A 26,167-nucleotide genomic window follows, 5' to 3' on the forward strand; every position below is an offset into this window, starting at 1 on the left:
AAGTCAACTTAGTTATTATCCTTATCTGTGCTCGATTTCTGGTCCTTCCAGCCACTTCCTTATTGATTTTCATTTTGATTTCCAAGTTTCATTTTACTACCGGCTCTTAGCTCCAGCCTCCCTCCATTCGTATGGGCATTCGACTCTTGCTCTGGACTCCCGCTTCGGTAGGGCTGGTAAAAAGATCTTCGGAACTCGCAAAACATCATTTGTTATTCCCGTATTAAATAATGAAAATATCTGTAACGTCTTATTTCCAGTCAAAGGCAGCGCAATGGCGCTGCCTATGATATCGGATATCAGCTTCCTTTTTTAATGCGCAACTTATCCAGAAGATGGCGCCAGGTTTCCTCAGGTAAGTTTGCTTGTCTAGTCATTGGGGGCGGAGACATTAGCTAATTCAGACCATGGTGGAGAGACTAGCAGAGGTGAGTCAAATGAAGTCATAGTATATTTGTTGTCAATACACACCTGGTGCAGCAATGTTCGAAACGTATGGTGAGTTAAAGAATTTATAACTTCTACCGAAACAACTAAAAGGAACACATAAACCATACGTTTCTGTTTAATAAATGCTCACTTGGCTAGGTAAAAATACAAGATCCAATCAATTAAGACCATGATTTCCAGTCAGGGCCGTAGCTAAGGGAAGGGGGTGTTGTAAATAGATGTATTGTCCGAGGTGTCGGTGCCTCGTGCCGACACCTTGGAAAATTTACCTATTTACGCATTTGTCAGTATACTGGACGATTTTTTGAAACATTCTTTAAATCTCTCCTCCACACATAAAACCCTAGCTGCATTCAAACGAAGGCACAGCAAGTATCCAAACAAAGGAGAGTAGGCACGGCAAGTTTGATTAACCGCCTGTTTGATAACATGCTTGCAACTTCAACAATCTAGTAAGAAGAGTCAGCTGATAATATTGATCAGCAAGCGAAAAGGCACATGAATGAGGCTATCATCGACAGGAAAAAACTGTCCGTTGTATTGGTGGCGAAATAATAGCAACCGTTTCAAGAGACGGGCACAACTTGCTCGGAAAAATCTATGCTGTTCGTCCTCTTCAGTCCCAAGCCAAAGAGTTTTAAGCACAGTTGAGAACATTTATGATGGCAAACGGAGTTCTTTGAAAGGGGAAAATGCTGCAAAGCTCTGCTTTCTGCATTACAACTTGCCTCAGTTGAACTGGACATATTAAGAACTTTCCAGACTAGAACGTAATGTGCTTTAGTTGATTTTCTAAAAAAAAAAAATTCTAAATAAATCATTTTTGCATTATTTGGAATCCATAGCGAATATTGAGGCTGTTCTTTGGTGTGTAATTGACCAGAGAGAAACATGTGAATATGAATATGGGAAGAAATTGTAGGGTTTAAACTTTGGGTAATATTTGAAATTAAAACTTTTTCACCTTGGAAAGAAAAATGATGCCCTAACCCTCCGTAAACAAATAAGGAAAGAAATACGCTGTGCTATGGTAGGAATAAATTAAATTGCATAAAACAGCAAACCTCAGCAGTGGTTTAAGAAAGTGAAGAGATAGGGGGTCGCTCGTGCTAAAACCTTGATTTTCGTCTGGATGAACCGCCTGAACAGACATTCATTAAGCTTAATAAACACCTAGCTAGCATTGTCCAAACGTTTCCCCTTCTCTCGGAAAACCATCTAATCCTTGAAACTTCAAAAGATAAAATCCCAGTAATTTCAGCGAAGCAAATAAAAAAAATAATAATACAGAAACTGAGAAAAACTAGTATTTGTCCCATTGATATATACTAATTGAATCTAATAAAAGTATTCCGTGATAAACCGTCAACACCCCTTGTTAGTATTTTTAATGATATTAGTAATTCTGGATATTACCCGTCGTGCTGGAAGCTGGGATATGTTACTCCAATTCAAAAGAAGGGAGGCTTGGACGATTTTACTGGAGTTACGACCAATCACCTTGACCCCAGTTTTCTCAAAATTGTACAAGGGTTTCTTAGCTAATTTGTTAAAGGCAGAGATTCTTGAACTTATTGACTTACAACAGTTTGGAAACATGAAGGAGACCTCTACTTCACACTGGCTTGTTAGTCTTCTTGACACCATTCTTACAAACCTTGAAAACCCTGATACTTGGTTGAATCTTTTATTAATTGATCTCCAGAAAGCGTTCCACCTAATTGACCACAATGTCCTTGTAAATAAACTGTCCTGTTCCTTTCTAGTTCTTTTCTAGTTAAAACTGTTGCCCCCTTTTTAAAAACCGTTCTCAAGTGCTTAAATATAAAAATGTTTATTCCAATCCCCTTTCTACCTTTTGTGGGATCCCCCAAGGAACCCTGGTGGGTCCCATTTGATTTTGTATAATGGTTAACAGCTTCATGACTGACCACACAGAGCGATGGACGTATGTGGACGACCTCTCAGTACTTGAGGCTTGTCGGCGAAATATTAAAAACTCAATTATGACATTACTTCACGATGTCACATAAGAGGCTTCTTTGTCGAAGATGAAAGTTAACGCTAATAAATCGTCAGTTATGACAGTTTTTTTTAATCGCCCCTTCTTTCACAAACCCCATTCCTCCCAAAATCTCTTTGACTTGAAGTAGGATGCCCTTGTTCAAAATATCGTCAAACAAGCCTTCCCTTCTAAAGCTCTTGATAAAATTCTCTTACCCCCTAAGGTCCTTCTCCAACTTCACTGCTCTTTCATTCGGCCAATAATGGAGTTTGCTTATCCAATGTGGCATTTCGAGCTTTCTTCAGAGCATATTTATAAGATTGAAAATGTCCAAAAACGAGCACTTAGAATCGTAAATGGTGAAGGGAAGGTGCCATATCATTATTTACTAGGTAAGTTCAAGCTCACCACGCTGACCGAGAGAAAGAACCTCCTGTGCCTTCGTTTCTGTTCTAAGACTCTGTCTGTTTCCCTATTACGTTCCCTTATCTCTGAAACCTACCTTCCCGCCCGCAACAGACCGTCCTGTATAAAATCCCAAAAAGTCCCCAAACTGACTCCCATCCCCGCTAAACATGAAAGATACAGGAAGAGTTTTGTTCCGAGTTTTGTTGAGTTGTATAATAGTGAGGACAACTAGTCATTAATTCTATTGTTATATATTTATCTTTTCTTTTTGGCTTTTTAACCAAGTTTTGACTCATCTTTTGTTGATGTATTTTGTACAATGGACGTGAAGGTCAAATCCTTTCGATAATGATATATATATATATATATATATATATATATATATATATATATATATATATATATATATATATATATATATATATATATATATATATATATATATATATATATATATATATATATATTACACTAGATGTACACTAGTAGTGCTATTTTTGACGCAAAATTCAAATTTGGCAACCACGCTGTGAAAGAAATATTTAAATTAAATCTTATTCTATTCTATCATTCTATTTGGGTTACCCTTGCAAAAAAAAAAACTTCCCCTGTCGTAGATCGATTATATAATAGTAACAATAGGAACCGCAAATTGTCTTTATCCATGAATGTTTCTGTCAATTTTTTTGACAAAATTTTAAGTTACCGTAGCATATTTCTCTTCTTTAATTGGTTCTTCTCTAATCTATTCTAGCAAGCCTTGCTGCTGTTTTTGTCATCGTTGGTATCATAGTAACTGCTGTGTGCTGGAGGAAGCGTTTGGCTTCGTCTGAGTCGGTTGAATCCCAGGCAATGGACCCAATAGGTGACCCTGCTGCCAGGAACCCACTTGTTAGACCCGCTGTTCTTGGAGCATCAAATGAACACAGAAGCTCGGTGCATAAACAAGGGACTGCCACAACGAATGGATCTAGTTATAGTGGCCAGGTGTATGATAGAAACCATGTTACCGGTGCATCGAGTTCTAGTTCTAGTGGCCCTGGGTTTCCAATCGAAACCTTAAATCCTCCTCCTAGTCCTGCAACTGACGCAGGAGTCTATTGTCGAGGGCCGTGTTGTGTAAGAGCACATGGGTCTGTTAGAACTCGTACATCATATCATGCTACCTCATATCGACATTATAGGGAGAGAAATCAACCTCCTCCTCCCACTCCGTGTAGCACAGATGTGTGTGATGACTCTGATTCTTGTAGGATGTACAGTCCTCCACGAAGAAGTTCTGGACGTCTACACGTCATAGATTATGATAGTGATCCTTATCCTCCTCCTCCGACCCCTCATTCAAACTTTCTCAGTGATGCCTCTTGTCCACCTTCTCCGTCAACAGAAAGGTCCTATTACAACCCTTTACCTCCTCCCCCTTCTCCCTCAGGTGAAAGGGGTAATAGATGACAATAATAATTTTATTTTACATTTGTTTAAATTGGAGTATATTTAGGTGGTATAACTTATGAGACATATTGTTTCTTATTCTCTTCGAAGGTTAAATTTTAAGAGCAATAATCTTCCTACTAATATAGCATTAGTATTCAATTGTCAGATTCATTCTTTATTCATTCCCATTGCTAGAACTTTTTATTTGTAATTTTTTCCCCTTTTTTTTCAAATTCCTATTTCTTATTAATAATTTTGAAGTTTCTGCCATTTCCTTCTTAGATCGAAATTGGTGCTTAAAATTGTTTATTTGTAGTTTTGTATAATACTTTGGCTGCTATTACTAAGTTGATTAATGTTTACACTCTTAGTTGATATTCACAGACCATCCGATATTTACTTCCTAAGTACCTCCAAGTATTAATCTCTGGTGTATTATTGTCTACTTACTTAGTTCTTTTAGATCTCACCTGTTTTGTTTTGTTTTTTAGACTTTTCTTCTCTAAAAATGATACGAGGAACATCTGATCCTAGTTCAAACTGTGTTACAATCACGTGCTTTGCATTTTGTAATTTGTGCCAATTTTGGAGTTTTAAAAATTTTTTGGAAAAGATTTCTCTTTTTAATCGTTTTGTTTTTACTGAGTGTCTAATTTTTATGTTGCAATTTTTAACATGCTGCTAAATGGATTCCCGTTTCTATTTATTTAGTTTAGGAACTTCTTACTTATAGCAAGATAGCTGTTTTTTAAAGGTGTTTATAGCAGACAGTGAAATATTTTGAAACAACGAAGCGACTGCAATTTCTTGTTTTAAAGACTAGTAAAAGGAACAGAGAAAAAGGAGGTTTCTGTAAATGGTAATTCTTGGTGCTCGTGAATTAGATCGTCATACTTAATTGTACCTAAATATTTATAATTTAATTACAATATGAAGAGTGGACACCACAGAAGGTAGCTTTTAACGGGCGAATCCAGACGAGTAAAGCAGCCAGTTTGAAGGAGGCTGGGGGAGTGAGGTGGAAAATAGGAGATTGAGATCAGTTGCAAGAGGCTGCAGTTGCATCCCTCCAGGCGCGGCTGAAGTGAACAACAAATTGGAGGGAATGATGAGGCAATTAAACCTGTGTATCCCATGAGGCTCTGGATACTGACAACATGGAGATTCATGGGAATTCTACCACTACCTCATCTACCTACTGTTCATGGTGCGTCTCTTGTTTATTTAGACCTTGTATAGTTTAGTTGACTTTCTACTAACGTAATTGCTTAAAAGTCAAACCAATCAAGTTTGGGAGTGAAAAAAGAACAACTACTTGGTTGGTATCATTTTCTTGTTCACGCTATGAAAGTTTTGACAAATTTAAATTCTACTTGTCTGAGCATCAGATCTTCTGTCGATTTTTGGTTATTACGTTCAAGATTCGACCAGACAGGGAGAATAGAAGTTATGCGCCATAAAAGAGATGTAAGCTTCACCTTCGCTCGGGAGACCTCATTTCTTTTTTTCTTTTTTTTTGATATTGTGCTGTTAACTGGTCAAGTGAACACTTGTACTGGTCCAAATCGCAGGACTAGCGTGTCTCTATCGCTACAAAAGCCAAATATAGGGCAGTTTCACCAAGACAAACTAACATTTGCGTTTTGGATACAATGTCAGTTTTGGCCGTGTCAAGGCGCAGCCAGTTTTTTCATCTTGCTTGTATCTACCCATTCATCATTGTTGACCTCTACCAAGAAAAAACGAGAAAATACCAGTCATCTTGCACCAGAGTAATTACGCAATTGCTCTCGATTGTTTAAGGTCCAAGTTAATATGAAGATTGCTTTTTATAACCTTTTTACCACATATGGGTGGATAGTTTAGGTGAATGATTTTGACTGGAGTATGGGTTGTTTGGACACTGAACAAGAAGAGCGTGGTTACTTAAATTTCAGATCGTCTGAAAATGCCCATTCATCGTTGTTGACCTCTACCAAGAAAAAACGAGAAAATACCAGTCATCTTGCACCAGAGTAATTACGCAATTGCTCTCGATTGTTTAAGGTCCAAGTTAATATGAAGATTGCTTTTTATAACCTTTTTACCACATATGGGTGGATAGTTTAGGTGAATGATTTTGACTGGAGTATGGGTTGTTTGGACACTGAACAAGAAGAGCGTGGTTACTTAAATTTCAGATCGTCTGAAAATGCTTTGATTGTTGGATGAATTAATAGTAAATCTGTATGCCTCACGAACAGCTTTGATGCTAGTGGGTTTGATTTTCAAACCAAATAGTACCCTATCATTGCTTATTAAAGTATATTCAACGCGTGCTTAGCCATTGTCAAGATCTGTAACCAGAAGGGATAGAACTGACCAGCTAGACTGCGGCCTTTTGCTACTTGGGCATAGTAAGAGGTAAACGTTAAATGTTTTTGATGATTTGTCAGCAAATTATGCGTGTCCTTTCTGCGACAGCTTTAAAATTCCACTGCCACCTCTACGAAGAAAATGACGAGAAACTATTATTGTAACTATCATCTCAGAAGTAATTTAGAGCTTTTTGGCGACCAGACTTTTTGCTGGATGAAAAGAGAGGGAGGAGGTCCTAGAGTAAACCAATGCTGGTACTTTTCACATAGTAGAACCTGCCCTGAAACAAGGCTAATATTGGAGCTTGCTGGAAAAGCCCAGGCCTTCAATTTTGGACTCTATCTTCAAATTGGTTTTGAATTGCTCCGTCTGTAAAACTTGAAAGTTTCCTGGGTTTTTAATATTTTCCCATATTTTTTTTCATCATTTTTTTCCCCTTTTTTTACATCGCTGACTCCAATTTAAATAATAAAGGTTGGCTGTGAATCCGCCTGTTGTTCTCAAAAGGAAACTCAATAGCACCAACAGTGAAAGAACTAATTGTTCCTTGTACTGCCTCATTCCTTTAACTTCAAATAAATAGGAACAGTAGTATGTGAGACGCAATTTTGATGCTCCAATATCCCCCCCTCCTACAGGAAAGGCTCTGACTTGTGCACAACTCAGATCATTTAATAAAATGCTAACATACTTCGTTGATGTGCAGAAGCGGAAAACTTAATTTATTCTACTTTGTGTTATGCAGCATTCAAATTAAGCTTTCAAATTTCAAGTTGTGTAAACTGTGCAAGTTGTCCATGTATTAATCCCGGTGATATGTCTAGAGGCAAAAGGTGCCTCCACTTGGAAGAATGTCTGACATATTAAGGTAACATATGAGGCTTTTTGTCAAAAGTAAATGTTTCATTATCCAATTATGATGCCAATTATGACCCTTTTCTGTGCTAAGATTTCGTTCGTTACTTAAAAGGACACTAGAACTAAAAAATATTATTCAAATGACCTCTCTCTAATTCTGTTGGATCAATGGTTTGGTATGAACACTCACTTCCAAAAGAAAAAAGGAGAACTCCCCAAAGGCAATAATGTAAGAAAAAAAGCTGATAATTTTCTCTTTTGTCACTCTTTCAAGGGCTTACCTTTGGTATCAACTCATTTATATCAAACTAACGTGAAAAATACGATTATTAGTTTTTAGCACATTTCCTTATATTTTAGTTTGGGATAGTGGTCTGTATTATATGTACATTAAAAAGCACATCTTGGTATATGATTGAGACTAAGTGGTTTAGTTTGTCTGAAGAATGAACACTACTTTTGAAATGAACCTGCTTTTTTGGAAACTACTTCCTGGTATTTTTCCTTTTGCTTTAAAACGAAGAGAGTTTAAAGACTGAAAATTTTTGGTTTTGGGGAGGTTTTGCCTGTAGGTGTCTGAATTTCAGATTTGGGTCATTTTGAAGGCAGTAAAAGAAAACTTGTCTATTAAAAGCGCAATTCTGAAAATTTGTCTTCTTGTTGGGATGATCTAAAGAAATAAAAAACAGGCCAGCGAATTTTTAATTTTTTTTTTAAACAATAGCTTGATGCCTTCGATACCAGTCTTAAAATTAAAACTCGCTCAAACCTGCATTCCATCGAGCTTCGATGTCTCAAAAAACTTTTTCTTTACTTAAAAAGAAATAACTGGCCTCCAGCTTTTTACGTCTGCGGATCCCAAATCACAGTCTACGCAATAGTATTAACTTATTATAGAGATGTATCTCATAACTTTTTATTTTTTGGCTTCATATAGAAGGGTCAGTCGTAGAAACTGAAAAGGTGGATCATTTGATCGAAAATGTCTAGTTACAATGCTCAGGCTTAAAGGTTTTTTTTTTTGCCTTGGACAATCTCATAATCCCCATACCATTTGGCCAAATTTTAAGACATCTATTTGAATGATAAAAAGATCCTCCAGGTTGAACATTAGTCGCCAGTCCATAGGGACTGGCGATTATGTTCCCATACATGTACACCAAGTTTTCCCGCCAAGGTTGGCAGGGTTACTTTCTCTGATTAGGTTTTAAGTTTTGGGCAAGAACTTTGTGCCAGTGGTGCTTGAGGATGAGGATTTTCAGAGATGTGCACGCTTTCTCTGAACTTCGCACGGATGTTTACGGATCCGTTGGGAAAATCTCTGGGTGAAATTTAGACCTCTGATTCTAGGCAGTCAAGTCGTTTAAAAATTCGAAACCTGCTCACATAGAGTGAACAGTCTTCAAAGTTTCAAAAGGAGTTGATTCTCCGAAATGCTAAACTTCGAAGTCTTCTAGTAACCGAGTTGTAAAAATTCGAATTTTTCGAATTACTTCTAGTAATTCGAGTGTAAAAATTTGTGGTCTACAGTACATTGGAGAAATAATCGCACATTATATCTTCAGCAAAAGTAGTCTTTATTGTTAAGATACTTTAAAGGTTATGTTCAAATTAAGAGGCCATTGAAAAACGGAAAGTATTTCATAAAAAGACGAAGATTTAACTGTATTTAAAGACTAACAAACTTTATGAAAGACCTAGGTATGCATCTATTTAAACACATTAAAGAGATACAATTTGAAAAGGTTACATTGATAAGAAAAGAAAAAGATTGAAGAAGATAATCTTATATTCAAGGCTGCCCACAACTTGGGGCGAGGATGGCTTCTGCCCCATAAAAGACCAAAAGTTTTCTGATTTTCTGATTTCTAATTAGCTGAATATTCAAATTACAACCTAACATGTTAGCTGAAAAGCTGATCTAGTAGAAAAGCTCAAATAAACTTTACTAATGTTCCGTAATTCAATGCGTATTAGAAGATTGATAGGAAGTTTTATAAACTTATCGCAAATAAATTGTAAAAGGAAATTGAAGGGTAATGTTAAAACCTAAAAAGAGCAGAAATGAACTAATATAATAAGCTAAACATATATCCAACCAAAGTAAATATGTATCCAAAACCAGCATCAATTAAAACAGAAAATAAGGTCAAACATAAGCTACTATAAATGAATAACAGAAACAAAACGACCAGAAATTAAAATAAACATGGCGATTCGAAAAGAATACAAATTATCATAAATAAATACCCCCTCCTTGAACTTTCTAAAGTGTAAAGAGTGGTTTTTGCTTTACTGGTAGCAAAACATATTTGAACTGTTTTATTCTTTTTTGCATAGCATGATCAAAATACTATTCCAACTTTCAGGATTCTTTTAATCGCATCTGTTATAACATGGAAAAAATTGATAAAAGTACAAAATTACAAATTAACGCGTTGTCGGAAACGTGTCTTTTTGAAATGGTAAAACTAACTTGAAAGTTGCAAAAGTGTTGTTCTCAGAATCTATTTCTTTTCTTTTTTTTTCTAATTAGTGTTCTGACTTCTTTCAACTTTTTATAATTTTAAGAAAACTGTTTAAAATACAATTGATTTTCAGGAAAGTATAAATGACACTAGCCGATTTTATGCTATGAGAGGGTCGTAGCCCCACTTTCACTTGTTACAAATTCCGTTTTTTTTAACTTCTTTATCCATTTTAATTTCTGTTCATTTTGAGTTTTTTTTATTCATATATAGTAAGTTCAGTATGTTTCAAGTTTGACTTGATTATTCGTTTTAGCTTGATGTAGTGTTTGACTTTATTATATTGGTTTTTTCGGTTAATATTCATCTTTAAAGTAAAAACTATTTTTAAATCTTATTTTTTCAATTTATAAAGGAAAATAAACTGTGTTTGAATTTACTATAAACTTAAATTTTGGAATTTAATTGACTAGTTTTCTTGTACTGCCTTTGGAAATATAAATTATTATTATTTTTTAGGTTTTATTTTAAGCATTGAACAAAAAAAATGCGTAATATTCTTGTTATTTCTGCTAAATCCAGAGCAATCAAACTCCACTTTTTATGGCATTTGGTATTAACCAATTCGGAAAAAATAGAAAAAATGATGTATTTTTAACTTACGAACGGGTGATGGGATCTTAATGAAATTTGATGTTTGGAAGGATATCGTATCTTAGACCTCGTATTTTAACTCCCGACCAGATCAGGTGACATTGGAGGGAGTTGGGGGGGGGACCTAAAATCTTGGAAAACGCTTAGAATGGAGGGATCGGGATGAAACTTGGTGGAAAAAATAAGCAGGAGTCCTAGATACGCGATTGACAAAACCGGAACGGATCTGTTCTGTTTGTGGGGGGAAGGGTAATTCTGAAAATTAGAAAAAATTAGGTATTTTTAACTTACGAAGGAGTGATCGGATCTTAATGAAATTTGAAGTTTGGAAGAATGTCGTTTCTTATAGCTCTTATTTTAAATCCTGGCTGGATCCGGTGACATTGGGGTGAACTGAGGGGGGCACAAAATCTGGGAAAACGCTTAGAGTTGAGGGATCGGGATGAAACTTGGTGGGAAAAATAAGCACAAGTCTTAGACACTTGATTAACATAACCGGAACGGATCCACTCTCTTTGGGGGAGTTTGGGGGGGGGGGGGTAATTTTGAAAAATTTGAAAAAATGAGGCATTTTTAACTTACGAAGGAGTGATCGGATCTTAACGAAATTTGATATTTGGAAGGATATCGCGTCTCAAAGCTCTTATTTTAAATCCCGACTGGATCCGGTGACATTGGGAGGAGTTGGGGGGGGACATAAAATCTTGGGAAACGCTTAGAATGGAGGAATCGCGATGAAACTTGGTGGTAAAATAATCATAAGTCCTAGATACGTGACTGAAATAAAAGGAACGGATCCGCTCTCTTTGGGTGATTTGGGGGAGGAGGGTTAATTCTGTAAAACTAAAAAAATGAGGTATTTTTAACTTGTGAAGGACTGATCGGATCTTAATGAAATTTGATGTTTAGAAGGATATCGTGTCTCAGAGCTCTTATTTAAAATCCTGACCGGATCCAGTGAAGGGGAAGTTGGGGGTGGAACCTAAAATAAGCAGAAGTCCTAGATACAGGATTGGCATAACCGGAACGGATCTGATCTCTTCAGGGGATCTGGAGGGGAGGTTTAATTCTAAAAAAAAAATAGAAAAAATGAGGTATTTTTTACTTACAAAAGAGTGATCCTATCTTAATGAATTTCATATTTAGAAGGACCTCGAAACTCGGATCGAGTGTCATTAGGGGAGAGGGACCGGAAATCTTGGAAAACGCTTAAAGCCGGGAGATCGGGATGAAACTTGGTGGAAAGGATATGCACAAGTCCAAGATAGGTGACTGACATAACCGGATCCGCTCTCTTTGGTGGGGTTGGGGGGGGGGTTAAGTGATTCGGAAAAATTAGAAAAAATGAGGTATTTGTAACTTACGAACGGGTGATCAGATCTTAATAAAATTTTATATCTAGAAGGATCTTGTGCTTTAAAACTCTCATTTTAAATCTCGACCAGATCCGGTGACATTGAAGGGAGTTGGAAACCGGGGAATTCGATCGGATCTTAATGAAACTTGATATATAGAAGAATCTTATGTCTCAGATGTCCCATTTTCAATTCGAATCGGATCCGGGGACATAGAGGGTTGGAGGGGGGAAACAGAAATCTTGGAAACCCTTTGAGTGGAGAGATCGGGATGAAACTTGATGGGATGAATAAGCACAAGTTATAGAAACGAGATTGACATAATTGGTACGGATCCGTTCTCTTTGAGGGAGCTGGGGGTTGCTAATTTGGAAAAATCAGAAAAATTGAGGTACTTTTAACTTAAGAATGACCCGATCTTAATGAAATTTGATATTTAGAAGGCACTCATGTCTCAGAGTTCTTATTTCAAATTTCGACCAGATCTTTTGACACTGGGGGGAGTTGGAGGGAGGAACCGGAAATCTTGGAAAACGCTTATAAATGTCGTAGATACGTGATTGACGTAACCGGACTGGATCCGCTGTCTTTGGTGGAGTTAGGTGGCGAGGTTCAGTGCTTTGGCGAGTTAGGTGTTCTAGACATGCTAGGACGATGAAAATTTGTAAGTGTGTCAGGGAGCTGCACAAATTGACTTGATAAAGTTGTTTTGCCCGATTCGACCATCTGGGGGGCTGAAGGGAGAGGAAAAATTAGAAAAATTGAGGTATTTTTAATTTACGAGTGGGTGATCGGATCTTAATGAATTTTTATATTTAGAAGGACCTCGTGACTCAGAGCTCTTATTTTAAATTCCGACCGGTATTAAGCCTCTGATTTTCCTTTTAAAGCAATCTATTGATTCTTAGAATTCTGCTAGAGCTCATACCATATAAGCTCTTTGCTCTTGGCTCTTCCAACCTCGTCACAAGTGCCATATGAGCTCTTAGCTCTTGTTTTTTATTTTAATCAAAAAGAAATGATAAATCACCCGAGAGAGCATACATTTTCAAAAAAAAACACATATGTAGAAACACCCTAAACTAGTTCCCTGTTGTTCCCTTCATTTGACTCGTTCTAAAGGGGTTGTATCTGTTTACCTTTTTTAATCCATGAAATGAAACCTTGTCGAACCTTTTTAACCTTGTAGAATAACTTGTCACAATTTTTTCCGGTGCCCAGCTAAAAGAGAAACTGCAGAGTAAATAAGCCTTGCTTCGCAAATTTATCGTCTTCAGGGATGATTTGTCTCCTTGAAACATAATGATGCTGAACTTAAAATTAGGTTATAGAAGTCCTTAATGTTGGTCTAAATGAGCCATCAGATACTAAACGGGCAAACTCACTTAGTATAGGCCGGGAAGTGGAGCTATTTAGAAGGAATCATGCTAAGGAAACAATTCTTACTTCAAACTACACAGAAAAAATTCTAGTTAAAAGATTTTAAAAGCAATTCCACTATACTTTACACCCCCTACCCCTAGTGTGCAAATATATATCCGAAATTATATATTTCCCATGCATTTTGCCACGCGTCACTCTTGTTTCAACCCTTGTAGCCGTAAATAGAATCAACGATGATGAAATCAAGAAATGGAAAATCATATGGGAAATATTCAATTTTGGCCATATTGTATAGGGTATATTGGGCACTTTATGGGGTGTTAGGGATAAAGTTCAGCGGAATCGCTTTCACGATTTGTTAACTACAATTTTTCTGCGGATTATAAAATAAGAATTGTTTTTCTTAACATGTTTCCTTCTCAATAACCCAACTTATTAGGCTATACCGTCATTTTAGCTATTCTCTCATATTTTAGTGGTAAATAATTTGATTGTGTCTAACTATATACGTCCATAAACATAGCAACCATTCTCAAAGTCACTCTTATTATTATTCAATAAAAATAGGATTGTAGTCTACCATCGGAGATGGATTGCAAAATTTTCTTTCGTTCGGACTTGTCAAACCTTATATCACAGAAAATACAGGCTCAATTCCCGTACAGAGTAATTTCCTAGCTATCAATTTCAAATTCCCGTTATGGATCCTATATTGAAATGCGCGTTGCACAACCTCACTTAATTGATCTAGAGGAAAAAAAAGCAAGAAAAATCTCATTTAAGCAACTGAATAGTAGAAAGACCAAAAATCCTAGCTCTCAAAGAATTTGCTGTTTATAGGATGTTGAATTTCTAGATAAACGAAGAAAAAACAGTGCCGAAAGAAGTTATATTTTATAAAGACGTTAATAGTTTATATTAAATTTCTAAATAAACACGACAAAAGAGTCAACTTCAGATGTAGAATTCCACCTAACAGCAAATAAACAATAGTTTCATTTAGCTAACACCCAGCCATTGTTTACGAATAGAATATTGAGTCACCAGGAAACTTTCTAAGGAATGCCTATGGGGAAACCAAGCGCGCATGGACTCATCATGTTTCCAGCTAAGTTTAGATCTCATGTCCAGTTCCATGACCAGATACGAAAAAGAAGGCACATCGCCAACTGGAAAATCCTTAGGAGAAATTTGAATATTTATCAGTTGGGTAAACTAAATTTCTAACCTGAAACTGGATCAATTCATTTAACAGCATGGTTTAAAGAACCACTTGATGTAATTTCGTTGTGTTTGTGATCATATAGAAAAAGGAAAAAAAAAACCTTGTAATTAGGCTCTTAGCTATCAGTTGCTCTTTACATTAAGAATAGAGTATGAATTAGGTGAAGTTATAGTGAAAAAAATTCTGATTTAAATATATTCATTTGTAGATATTTGACTCGCAATGGAAAATGATACCATTAATAAGTTGTGGAATTTTACAAAAAAAAGACTAAATTGATTTGATCGAAAAAAAAAATCAGTTTCGGAAATCCGTAAATCCCCAGTTGTACTGTGGAGCAACACTATTGCTCTCACGGCTGCATTTTTGTGTGTGTTTTTTTTTTCTATGTTCAGCGGCTTTTAGCTTTGAAGTGGTAAAAGATACAATCTTGAAATTTTCTCTTGAGTACGGGAATTTTGAAACGGGACAGAAAAGTCTCAGTGAAGTTTGTAAAGTCTTCATTAGTTTTCGAGACAAGTAGTAGAAACGGATTTTTTAAAGGAGAATGTTGTGCTTAGTGTCAAAACAAAACCATCCTAGCTGGAAAATTATATTAATTTTTTTTATAACAGTTTCATGTCTTAATCCTGCAGAACACAAAATTATCTCTCTGAGGACCGGATTTCTTCTAGATTTCTAGTATCTCTTCTAGATTTTTTGGGAATAATATTGAAAAAGTCGGTATCGAATGTCAAATTCTGCGTTTTGGGGGTAGTTTTCTGAAGTTTTAGTTTGATAGCTCATTAATTTTAATTAAATATTACTATGAAAAGTAAGCAAGATCACGCAAAATTTCTTATGCACAAAATCTCTTCGTTCACTCAGAAAATTAATTTTCAAAGTTATCACGAAGCATCAAATTTTTTTGATATCCTAGAGGTAACTTTTTTTTCTAGACAAGGTAAATTTTTTTCCAACGCTAATAAAAGATCTTGATCTTCTTAGAGCTAGAGCTGAAAAAATTGTTCCGAAAATTAAATTTTCTGTGACTGTCTATTTTTATTTTGTGAGTTCCTAATATTTTGTCTATGTAAAAGATTCTAGCTTCAAACCTGAAATTTCTAAAAATTGAAAACTTTGAAGAACAATAGAGATTTATTTTATCTCCTCGAAAATCTAAACAAATTTTTCGCATTTTTCATGAATTCCATGAAAATTATACCGTAAATCCTGATTTCGAAGCACTTGTCCAAACACAGCCTGAAAGTTTCAACTTGATACCCTAGGCCATTTATGGGGTATTGCTGATACGTCCTTTTCATAACAAGAAGGACATACGTCCTTTTTATGAAGGTTTAGAAGGAGATGCTGGTTGTCCTCTGATTACCTTTGATTCTTCAAAATTCAACTTGAAATTTCAATTTCCAATCGAATCAGCATTCTCTGAAGTTTGTACCACCATCCCTTGTATAAAAACCTTAAATTTTAACAGTGGGAAATTTGCAATAACGTACAGCCCTTACCCCGAAGATTGTGGAGTTTTTTGTTAATCACATTTATTAATCATGTATTATTATTCGATTGTAAATTGAAAGTTTTAGTGCCCTTTTTAAAAGTCAAAAGTGATTGGAGAGCAACCACCCCCCGACCTCCAGGAAAAACGCGCCCTGTGGAAAATACCTACGGGAAATACCATCTAGCAGAAAATACCCCCCTTCCCCAGGAAAAAAACCTCCCCGTGAAAAATATTCCCCCGAAAAATGCCCCTTGCGGCTGGTTGGTATCCAATCTCTTTCGACTTAAAAAAAATGACTAGAACTGCCAGGGGACTATAAAACAATTTCTACCTTCATCCTCCTCTCGTTTTTCCCTTAGAGCTAATTCTGTATTTTCCTGAAGGTTCAATGAGAGCTGAGATACTTTGGCATTAAAATGCACCCTTTGATACATCTCCCTCTGTCCTTAGCTACAAAACAACCAGAGAACCCCATTGCAGAAGTATCAATGCCTTTTTAAGTTTTATAATTTGTTCATTGCTTACAGATAGTGTTTGTTATTGGGAAACTTACGGACATTTTTCGCATGTGTGTTTTCTGTTGGGGGGTGAGTTTCTGAAGGATTCCACGTGAATCACTTTTTGTACAGAAGGGGGGGGGACTAAACTTACCCATAAATTATCTTTTCCACTTTCCTTAGCACTTGTCAACTAATCTAAGAAAATAACAGAACTCAAATAAAATTTTCAAATTTGGAAAACCATATTTTCCACGAGGGAGGTTCTTCCAAGGATTCTTCCATGGGAGTTGGGGGATAAACGCCTAGACCCGTAGACAATGACAGGGCGAAGGGAACTCCCATTAACAGACATAGAAAAGGAGAAATAAATCTGGCTTTAAGAGTTTATGACGTCTGATTTTTTTTTTTTTTTTTTTTTTTTGCAAAAACAAAACGGTGCTTTTTTATTAATCATCTTGACAGTCATTTATATCATGACTTTAAATTAAATAATTCCAACAAGGTTGAACATGTAAAGATTCTAACTTGTGTTTTACCTAACGTAAGTACGGTGATTAGGTTGTACGAGAGTTCAGTTGCAAGGTGGTTCAAGTTCACGGGGGTTCAGCTGCATGGTGGCATAGTTGCACGGGGGTCGAGTTACACGGGGCTTAGTTAAATGGGGTTCAGTTGCGCGATGGCTCAGTTACGTGACGGTTCAGTTACACGGGGGTTCATTTGGACGGTGGTTCAGTTGCACGATGGTTCAGCTGCACGGTGGTTCAGTTGTAAGGTGGCTCAGTTACATTGGTTCAATTGCTTGGGGTCCAGTTAGAGGGTGGGTCGGTTGCAATGGAACCTCTTGAAATATTGGGAGGGAGCAGATGAAAACTGATACGATAGCTAATCCCTCTTGAACCCTGGGAGTATTTTTGTCTATTCCTTTATTATTGGTGCGGGAGGGGGAGGGGTAATAATTCCTATCCTATTACAACAATCTTTTTCTATCCACCATACAACTTTCACATGCCTACCTGCAAAGAGGTGGACAAGGTGAGGCAGGTCATTATGAGCCTAGCCAGAAAATTTATTGAGGGTGGGGGCAAGTGCCAGCAATAACTATACTTTCAGCAATTTCAGTTGATCATTAATGATTTATGAGACCATAATCATGACAAAACAAAAGAATTGCAATAAAGAGAGAAACGAGGATAATAACAGCCAGTGAAAAAAACGAAGAATACTATGTAAATATTTAGGTCAAGACCTCCGCTTGATTGTCGTCAGTTCAAAAAATATAAAAAATACAGTTAAAAATCAAAGGGATAATATAAAAACCAAACCTTAAAACAAAAACTGAAACTAAAATAGGAGATAACCTTTCCAAGCAACGATGAAAGGGTCTTCCTTCTTGGAAAGGGTCTTTCCTACTTTAGTCTCAGTGTTCGTTCTAAGGTTTGGTTTTTATATTATCCTTCAGATTTCATCTTTACTTTTTTATGTTTTTATGAATGACGCGGCTCAATAGTAACCGAAACTCCAAAAAACGGAATTTTGATACCAATGGGTATATCAAAAGAATTGACTTATTATGCTGATTCCAAATATATAAGATTCATTTAATTTAATTTGCCCATCGAAGGTTGCGAGCCTGAGAATATTTAGTTGATTTTCGAAAAAAGGGGAAACACTCCCTAAAAGTCGACGAATCTTAATGAAAATCACACCATCAGATTCAACGCACCAGACAATACTAATGTAGCGGTTGCAAGCTAGCATTTTTATAAATGTGAAATTTTGCCCAAAGAAAGATCACGGATGCGGGTTTATTTTTTTTTTGTGTTTCCAAGAGGTGATCCTATTGAACCAGTGGTCCAAGAATATCGAGACAGGGCTTATTCGAATAGAAATTAAAAGTTCTAGTGCCCTTATTAGGTGACAAAAAAGAATGGAATGTAGCTAGGCCCCCTCTCACGCCCCTTTTAAGGCAAAGTCGGTCGATCAAAATTTGAGATAGACATTTTATTCAGCATAGTTGAAAGGTCCAATAACTATGCCTTTGTAGATAACATGGCCAGCTCCAGCCCCTAGGGAAATGTCATTAAGCTGTAAAATTTGCCCATTATTTATGCATAGAATTTGTTATTGGGAATTATGTACACATTTTTTTGGTGTGGGAGGCTGAATTATTTGCTGGGGGAATTCTCCATTGGGAGAGTTTCCATGGGGACAGAAGTTTCTAGGGGGGGGTGAACTTTTCAGGGTAAATTTTATATCGGGGGAATTTACCAGAATTTCTATGCTAAATTCTTTTCATTTGTCTTACTTGCTCTTTGGTGAACCAATTTTACATTTGGAAACGTTAATGGTAATTGTCGCGGGAAATTTTTGAAGGGATGGAATTGTTTAGAGGAGCTTTCCGTGGAGAGGGAGCCGGTTTTTCCAGTAGTATTTGAAAAATAATAAGAAACTAAATGGAAAAAACTAGTTTTTTTTAACTGAAAGTAAGGAACAACATTAAGACTTAAAAAGAACAGAAATCTTCACGTATATGAGGGGAAGATTGCCCCCTCCTCAATACCTCAGTCTTTACGCTATAGTTCGAATTTTTGTCCTAATTTATCAAGAACGACTCCTGAAACACATGGGTCGGTTAGCTTTTTCAAAAGAAGCTTTTTCAAAGGTACTAAAAGAAACTTTAGCGTGAAGAGCGAGGTAACAATAATACCCCTCCCTCTCCATCTAAAGTTCTGTAGTAAAAATATCATTAAGGACTTATTCAGCAAAAATTTTGTCCAATATTTTAATTTTAATCCATCATTCTTACTCTTAAGCAGGAAATCTGAAAAAGCGGGGCGCTACCAATCTTTTGATAAATAATTGGTATCTATAATTTAACAGAAAGGAGTCGGGGGCCTATGGGACCGGTATCCCACGACAGGTCCTGGTTAGGCCTGAGAATGTTACAAATTAAATGAAAAAAAAGTTTTCCAACTGAAAGTAAAGAGCAACATCAAAACTTAAAGTGAACAAAATTATACAGTATATAAGGGCCTCTGATTTGATTTTGATTAGGCTTTTATACTTTCGTTATTGACAAGGCTCGTTATTTACTTACTATTCATTACTATGAAGAATTTGACTTTTCTCGTTGCTCCAACCAAATTATATAGAAAAATGTTCGTGGAAAACTCGAAAGGGGTGACTCTGTCACAAATTTGAACTTTTATTTTCCTTGTTAATGGTCAAAATCTATTGGTAGGCAGCCAATAATATGGGCAACAAAAATTTTGTCCATGGTTTTTACCTATTCTGCTCTCTTTCCTTTGGTTACCTTATAATTACTTTATAGTCCTAAATTTCCAGAGAGGCCATGGTCCCCCTGCCCCTCCTTCCACCGGCACCCATGGGAAATATGTTGAAATCTTTAAGAGTTCGTGGGGGCAAATGACTTGGAGCTACTACCAGCATAAGTACCTGGCTACGACACTAGCAATTGAGATTTATGGACAATCAGAATCATCAAGGGGGAAATACTACGATCCCAAAAATTGCTGAAACAGAATCGCTTAAGTAAAAACTTTCCATAGCTAATGCTTTGATAAAAATAAGTGTTATATGTACTTCTCCTTTAATCTGCTTTGTACTATATGTTTTAATCCGAATCTTGAGAAGAAAAACTTTTAAGTAAATTAATTACACGTCTAGAATAGTTTTATCTGTAGATTCTTAAACGACCTTGAGAGTAAACCGTGGATCCAAAAACGGAACCCATCTAAAAGTTAATTCTTACATTTGCATTTAGTACTCGTCCAGGAAGAAGTGTAAGGACCACTGGAAGGTGATAAGGTTCTATTTGTGTCTCCAAGGTGTGTGCCAAAGTTCTCGGATCAAAGTGGTTGAAGTCATTCGTGCTCTAAACGCGGATCGAGTCTTTGCTCTGTGCCTGGAAGTGTAAGTCTCTTCATTCTGTGACTTAGTAAATTCATACTTGTGAAAATGTAGCATATTCGCTATTTTGTTAAATTGTCTTTCATTTCCGTATTTCATGTGAAAGAACACTGGATATTATTCTGGGGATTTATGTGCTGTTACTGAGATAAGATTATTTCAATACTGTTTAAAGGAAGGGTCTCAAAGCTATGGGACGCGATCATATCTGGCCCGGAACATCCTTTGATCAGAGCCACTGTTGTTTTTTTAGTATAATGTTTGTCGAATTTTACCGAAAATATATACTATGGAAATTAAGAAAGGAAAATATAAATACATTTTAAATTGATTGATCGATCATTTAATTACTTAAGGTGTTTCTAATGCCAGCATGTTTTTATTAGGTTTTTTAATAGTATGCTAGGCGTTTGCTCTTCTAAAGCTTGTGCTAGAGGTTGACCCCAATTTATTGTTTGACCTCGTTTTGTATTGTAACGTATTAATCTGGAAGCAAACACTAAGTTCCAAAAATGTTTAAAGTTTTTAAATATTTTCTTTGACTCGATGCATCCCTTGAACATTTAGTACATAAGGGCTGGAATTTCTTACGACCTGTGCTTCAGTCGGAAAAAGGAGATATATTACTTCTACCAATGAAAAAAAAAAAACGATTTTCCTTGTGTTTCAAAATTGGTAGTTCAAAACCTCCCTTTCAATGTTTTTAGTCAAGATGATTCCAATAGTTTCATTTTTCTTTCTGCTGCCATTTTAAAGGAGTTTCAAGCTCTTTTTTTATTCACATTCCCGAAAATCGTTTTCCCAATAAACCTTTACTACCAAAATAAACCTATGTAAAACTTGTCGTTCCTGAACGAAGTTTAAGAAAAAAATTTCACACCTGATATTTTTTCGAAATGTTCTTTTAAATCTTCGATTACTGTGGTTTGTACTATGAGCTTCAGTCTCATTGCTATGCGCAACTTCTTTACTAGGTTGCAGCTAGTAATGTAATCAGGACTATTGGTTTACTCTAAAGGTTATTAATTTGACTCTATTAATGAGCTACGGTACGTATCGATGGCGGCGTCAATTCGGGAGAGAGGAGTATATTCCCCTCTATAGAAGTTTTACCCCTCCCTAAACTTTTGCGTGTTGACACCACTACACACTGATAATGGTAGTTACTAAATGTAAACTTTAGATGGAAGGGATATAAAAGGTGCATCATTACTAATCAGCTGACAGCCGCTTTTACTAGTATTCCAGAAAATATATTGGGATTAAATCAAAACTGATAAGCTCTCAAACTTAAATAAAAGCAGAAAGGTCCGTGATTTTAGATGATTTTCATCAAAATCTTGAACAACATAATTACTTTTTGTATGGTGGAGCTGTTTAAAGACCTCAGTCACCTTATTTTGGTGATATTGTTATTATTTGATTAATTACCAACCTGATGAGTTGGCTAGCTCTAAGAATAGAGTAGAATTCTTTACGAATAACAGTGGATTCTCCAAAAGCAAGGGATAACAGTTCTACATAAGATAAGGAACGGCGAATGATCTTATGCTTATGTGCATCATAAATAGCAGCCAGCCTCAACATGGTCTAGAGTTGTTATTTTGTGGCAGTGATTAAGCTCGAGCTCTACAGTTAGTATTGCCAGCCCTTGTGTGGCTGACTGAAGCAGTCTCACCAAAGAGTATTCCTAGTTTATTAGGATAATTAGGTAACTAATGTAGGTGTTTATAGAGACTCAATGACGCTACATACCAATTTGGGGCTTTCAAAGACACAAATATGGCTCTTGCCGAGAATCATGGTGGGGTGGGGATGGTGAAAACTTTGAACTAGGACCAAGAGCAATCTAATCATATTTACTTTTGAAACAACAATTTTAAAAAGCTCTTCCACCAGTCCTTAAATTATTGGTGCTGGGTTGTAACTCCTAACTGTTGTATCCCCTTCCTGGCTTTTGGAGAATGCTCCCTGTTGACTTTCAAAGACCAAATAAATAATCAAGAAGAAATTTAGCGTTTATGGTAGTCAATTTAGACGCAATTGATTTTAGATCGTCTAGATCTAGAAGCTGTTTGTGTTTTATACCTTATACAATGAGACTAGAAGCCTGTTTTATTAGGAAAGAGTGATTCCAATTCATTCCTCATTTTCTTTGTTTTATCAAAGAATACTGTCAACTTCAATGAAACGAAGAACAATAGGCTAACTTTTCTTGTTTTATTAAGGAATGATTTCCCCATTTTAAAACCAAATTAAAGAATGATAAGAACTTACTTCAGTAGTAACTCCTTTTCATTCCTGGGACGAGCATGCGGCTCGTCTTAAAGACCCCTAATCACCTAAGAAAGTAAGGCGTAAGGAAACAGCACTGTCTTTATTGGTTCCTTTTCTTGTTTAAATTTCTAGATTTAAGCTTTTATGGTTCTAAGTTATCCAGACGTTATAACAAATGATACTCATTTTTTTTCCAGACCTGTCATTTTCTTACGAGATGTCGGATTCAGAATACTCGTGAGTAGTTTCTTTAATTCAATATTGGATATATTTTGATCTTCCAATTTATCTTATAATTTAAGAAAGTGAAAATATTTAGCAAAGATTTTAAAAAGACTATTAGGATCCAGCTAAAGTCTTATGAACAAAAATGACTTCGTTTAAAATAGGGATTTTTTTATCTTTGAATCTGAATTTCTGATCTTGTTTCATATATCTTGTATTTCATTGATTTTCGATTACTTAATTGTACCAAACTCTTATCAAGATTTAAATAAAGGGTCTCGTTAGCAATTGTCTGGCTATTTCCTACTTATAGATTTTGTACTTGGTTAATTTGGAAATTTGAAATATAAGTTTCCATTTTCTCGAAAACAGCAGTAGCGTCAGTTGACGAGAGGAAGCAGGGGAGCTCTTGTGACTTCTTAGATTCCCACCTATATTTCTAAAATTATTTTTTTGGGGGGAACACCCCTGGAAGACGGCTATAACAGAATAATTAAAACTCAAATGCATTGGGGTGTATCTTCAACAGATGTCATAAGTCAATAAGAATAATTGTTAGGTTTGGAATTTAATACTAAGAAGAAACGTTTATTAAATGAAAAATAAATGAACATGAGAAGGCTATATTAAATAAAAAGAAAATTGACTGAATGGACAGCTCCACTCACTTAAGGTGCATTCACAGGGGGATTTTACTAATACCGAGCACATAATAAATATTAAACAGTAGCGAAAATTTGGTTCAGAAATGGGACACATTACAGCGCATGGAAGGGGAAGTTTCCCTTTGTGTCACAACAATAGCTTCGGTTAATACCACAGCATAATTATTAAAGAGAGCAGAGACATGATGTGTCCCATAAATCTATAATGGGGAGTATAGGAATTTTTGCTACTGTTTATTATTTATGCTGTGATGCTGAGATTTAGCTAACACTAATTTCGGGAATCAGTTGAAGCCAAACCCGTTCGCAATAGAGCTTTAGCTACCGGATCGACCCAAAATCGAAATTTAGTTTATTTCAACTTAGTTCTAGCCAATCAGAATTTTTCATATATTTTCTGATTGTTTAATACTTGAACCTTAACTGCATAAAGGTAGAGGCTCCAATCGCTTAAGTAGCATTGTTAGTAACTAGTCGAAGAGCTGGTATGATGACAGGGATAAAGGAGATCTTTTTCATGGTTTTGTTCCTATTTATTATTGTTTAAAAATTAATTTTACTCGAAGTTTACACCTAAAATTTGATTTTGTTGCTCTACTTATTATTTGGTAGTGCAGTTATGATATTTAATCATTTAATAATCTTGTTGTGAGTTCGATAATAACTAAGTAGTTCTTAGGAAATTCATTCGACATTATAATCAAACTTATTATGCATTCAGATTCCCATTTAATTCTAAAAAAATGCTAAATTAAGTTCCACCCTCCACACACACAGCATTCACTCAGATTAAGATTTAAAACGAGATTTTGCTGTTTTAATCATTATATATGGAAAATAGGTTGGTGATGAATAGAATCTCTATAAATCTCAAACTTCTTCAAGATCCCTCTCCTCTTGTCTGTCTATCTTCTTTATAATTTTTTATTACTTTTACTCAATTTTAGTTCCAAGTTAGAATTACTTTTGTTTCTAAGACAAACGTGTAACAGCTCTGGTGAAGATTTTAGTCCAGGTTAAATTTCAGAAGACCATTTGTTGTTTTAATTAAGACTAAAAGCGAATAAAAATCGTCCTAAATAAATAGAGGTGGCTGCCCTCCCCATGCACCCTACTCTCTACGCTAAAGTCCAATTTGTTTTATTGCACGGATTTAAAATGCAACGGCATATTGGTATTTTTTTTCATACAGTGAATTTTCAGTTCAAATGTGTTGAAAATCTGTGGTAAATATGACACTTGCTATTAGGCTACTGGCTGGCTATATTTGTTACATTCAAAGACACTTTCAGCAAAGTTCAAGTTGTATTTTGTTTAAAGAGAGGGCAAGAGAGGTTTAAGAGGTTTTTTGTTTAAGAGAGGTTTAAATTTCATGAGGGCAGCAACCCATCTTTTGTTCAGAATAATGTCTGTTTGTTTCAAGTTTCATTGCTTCTCTCTACATTCATTTCAAGAAAAAAATCAATTGAGTAACTGTATGTTTTTAATTTAGGCTACTGAATTATCTAAGTCTCTAAAAGAGAGAAAGCAGCTTGAGGGAAAACACAGTACAATACTATCTAGAATTCAGGACTTATGCTAATGTACTTTATTATGCTTCGGGCACCCTCAACAAGCTTATCTAGTGACTGTCCCCTGAAATATGGTTCCCTAAAACTTTTTTTTTATTCAATTTCTTTTTAGTATATTTGATATGTAGGCTGAAGTTTGCAAAAATAGGAATATATATTTTGGGAGCGGAAGCAGCAAAGAAATCTGGATAATTTAAGTCTCACTTTTTGAGGCATCAAACACCCTTCACATAGACACCTGACCTCCGTGAAAAATAGTTTTGATTTTGTATGTAGCCTAGTTCTGTTCCTTTCTTTATTTTATGTTTCAAATTGGTACTTATGTGCAATATATATTTTCACACAGGATTTATCATAATCAAAAACTATAACCGTCGATTTTTAGGGGGAGGGGTTGGGGGGGTCTCCCGTTCTCTCCCTGTGGAAAGGTATGTTTTATATGTACAATCCAAGGTCAATGCCATTTTTGCTACGTTTTTTACGAGTCAGACAAATTTTTGAGTCTTTAATACCCTTTTTGAGGCTTCAAGCATCCTTCATACAATGATCCCCTGACCTACCCTTTAAAATATAATTATTTTTTTCCTCCTTCTCTACCTGTGGGCAGGAAACGCACATCAAATCTTGATACATATATATATATATATATATATATATATATATATATATATATATATATATATATATATATATATATATATATATATATATATATATATATATATATATATATATATATATATATATATATATATATATATATATATATATATATATTATAATGCTTATAAACTAGCAATAATTGTATATCTTTTGTATTTATATAGGCATGTACTTTTTTTCTCGAGAACGGCTCCACATTTTTTTTCAGAAAAATTTGCATCCTGATATACACTCGGCTAA

At 35.6% G+C, this 26,167-nt stretch overlaps 2 protein-coding genes across 15 annotated transcripts in view; both read left to right on the top strand.

Annotated features, from left to right (window-relative positions):
* Positions 1 to 4,987, top strand: part of LOC136032040 (low-density lipoprotein receptor-related protein 6-like) — a 113,146-nt gene extending 108,159 nt beyond the window's left edge. Inside the window, exon 21 of the mRNA XM_065712130.1 lies at positions 3,618 to 4,987. Coding sequence (XP_065568202.1) covers positions 3,618 to 4,315 — 698 coding nt within the window. The 3' untranslated portion in view covers positions 4,316 to 4,987. The remainder of the gene's footprint in view (positions 1 to 3,617) is intronic.
* A 15,390-nt stretch (positions 4,988 to 20,377) lies between these two features.
* The window catches only part of LOC136032042 (troponin T-like), a 49,031-nt gene continuing 43,241 nt past the window's right edge, over positions 20,378 to 26,167 (top strand). For 13 of the 14 annotated variants that reach the window (XM_065712135.1, XM_065712139.1, XM_065712138.1 and 10 more), the window contains exons 1-2: positions 20,378 to 20,529; positions 23,001 to 23,040. In XM_065712135.1, the coding sequence (XP_065568207.1) occupies positions 23,021 to 23,040 (20 nt within the window). In that variant the 5' untranslated portion in view covers positions 20,378 to 20,529; positions 23,001 to 23,020. The remainder of the gene's footprint in view (positions 20,530 to 23,000; positions 23,041 to 26,167) is intronic. The other variant, XM_065712143.1, reaches the window with a different exon arrangement.

The sequence above is a fragment of the Artemia franciscana genome, chromosome 10 (genome assembly GCF_032884065.1).
Source record: "Artemia franciscana chromosome 10, ASM3288406v1, whole genome shotgun sequence".
NCBI lineage: Eukaryota > Metazoa > Arthropoda > Branchiopoda > Anostraca > Artemiidae > Artemia > Artemia franciscana.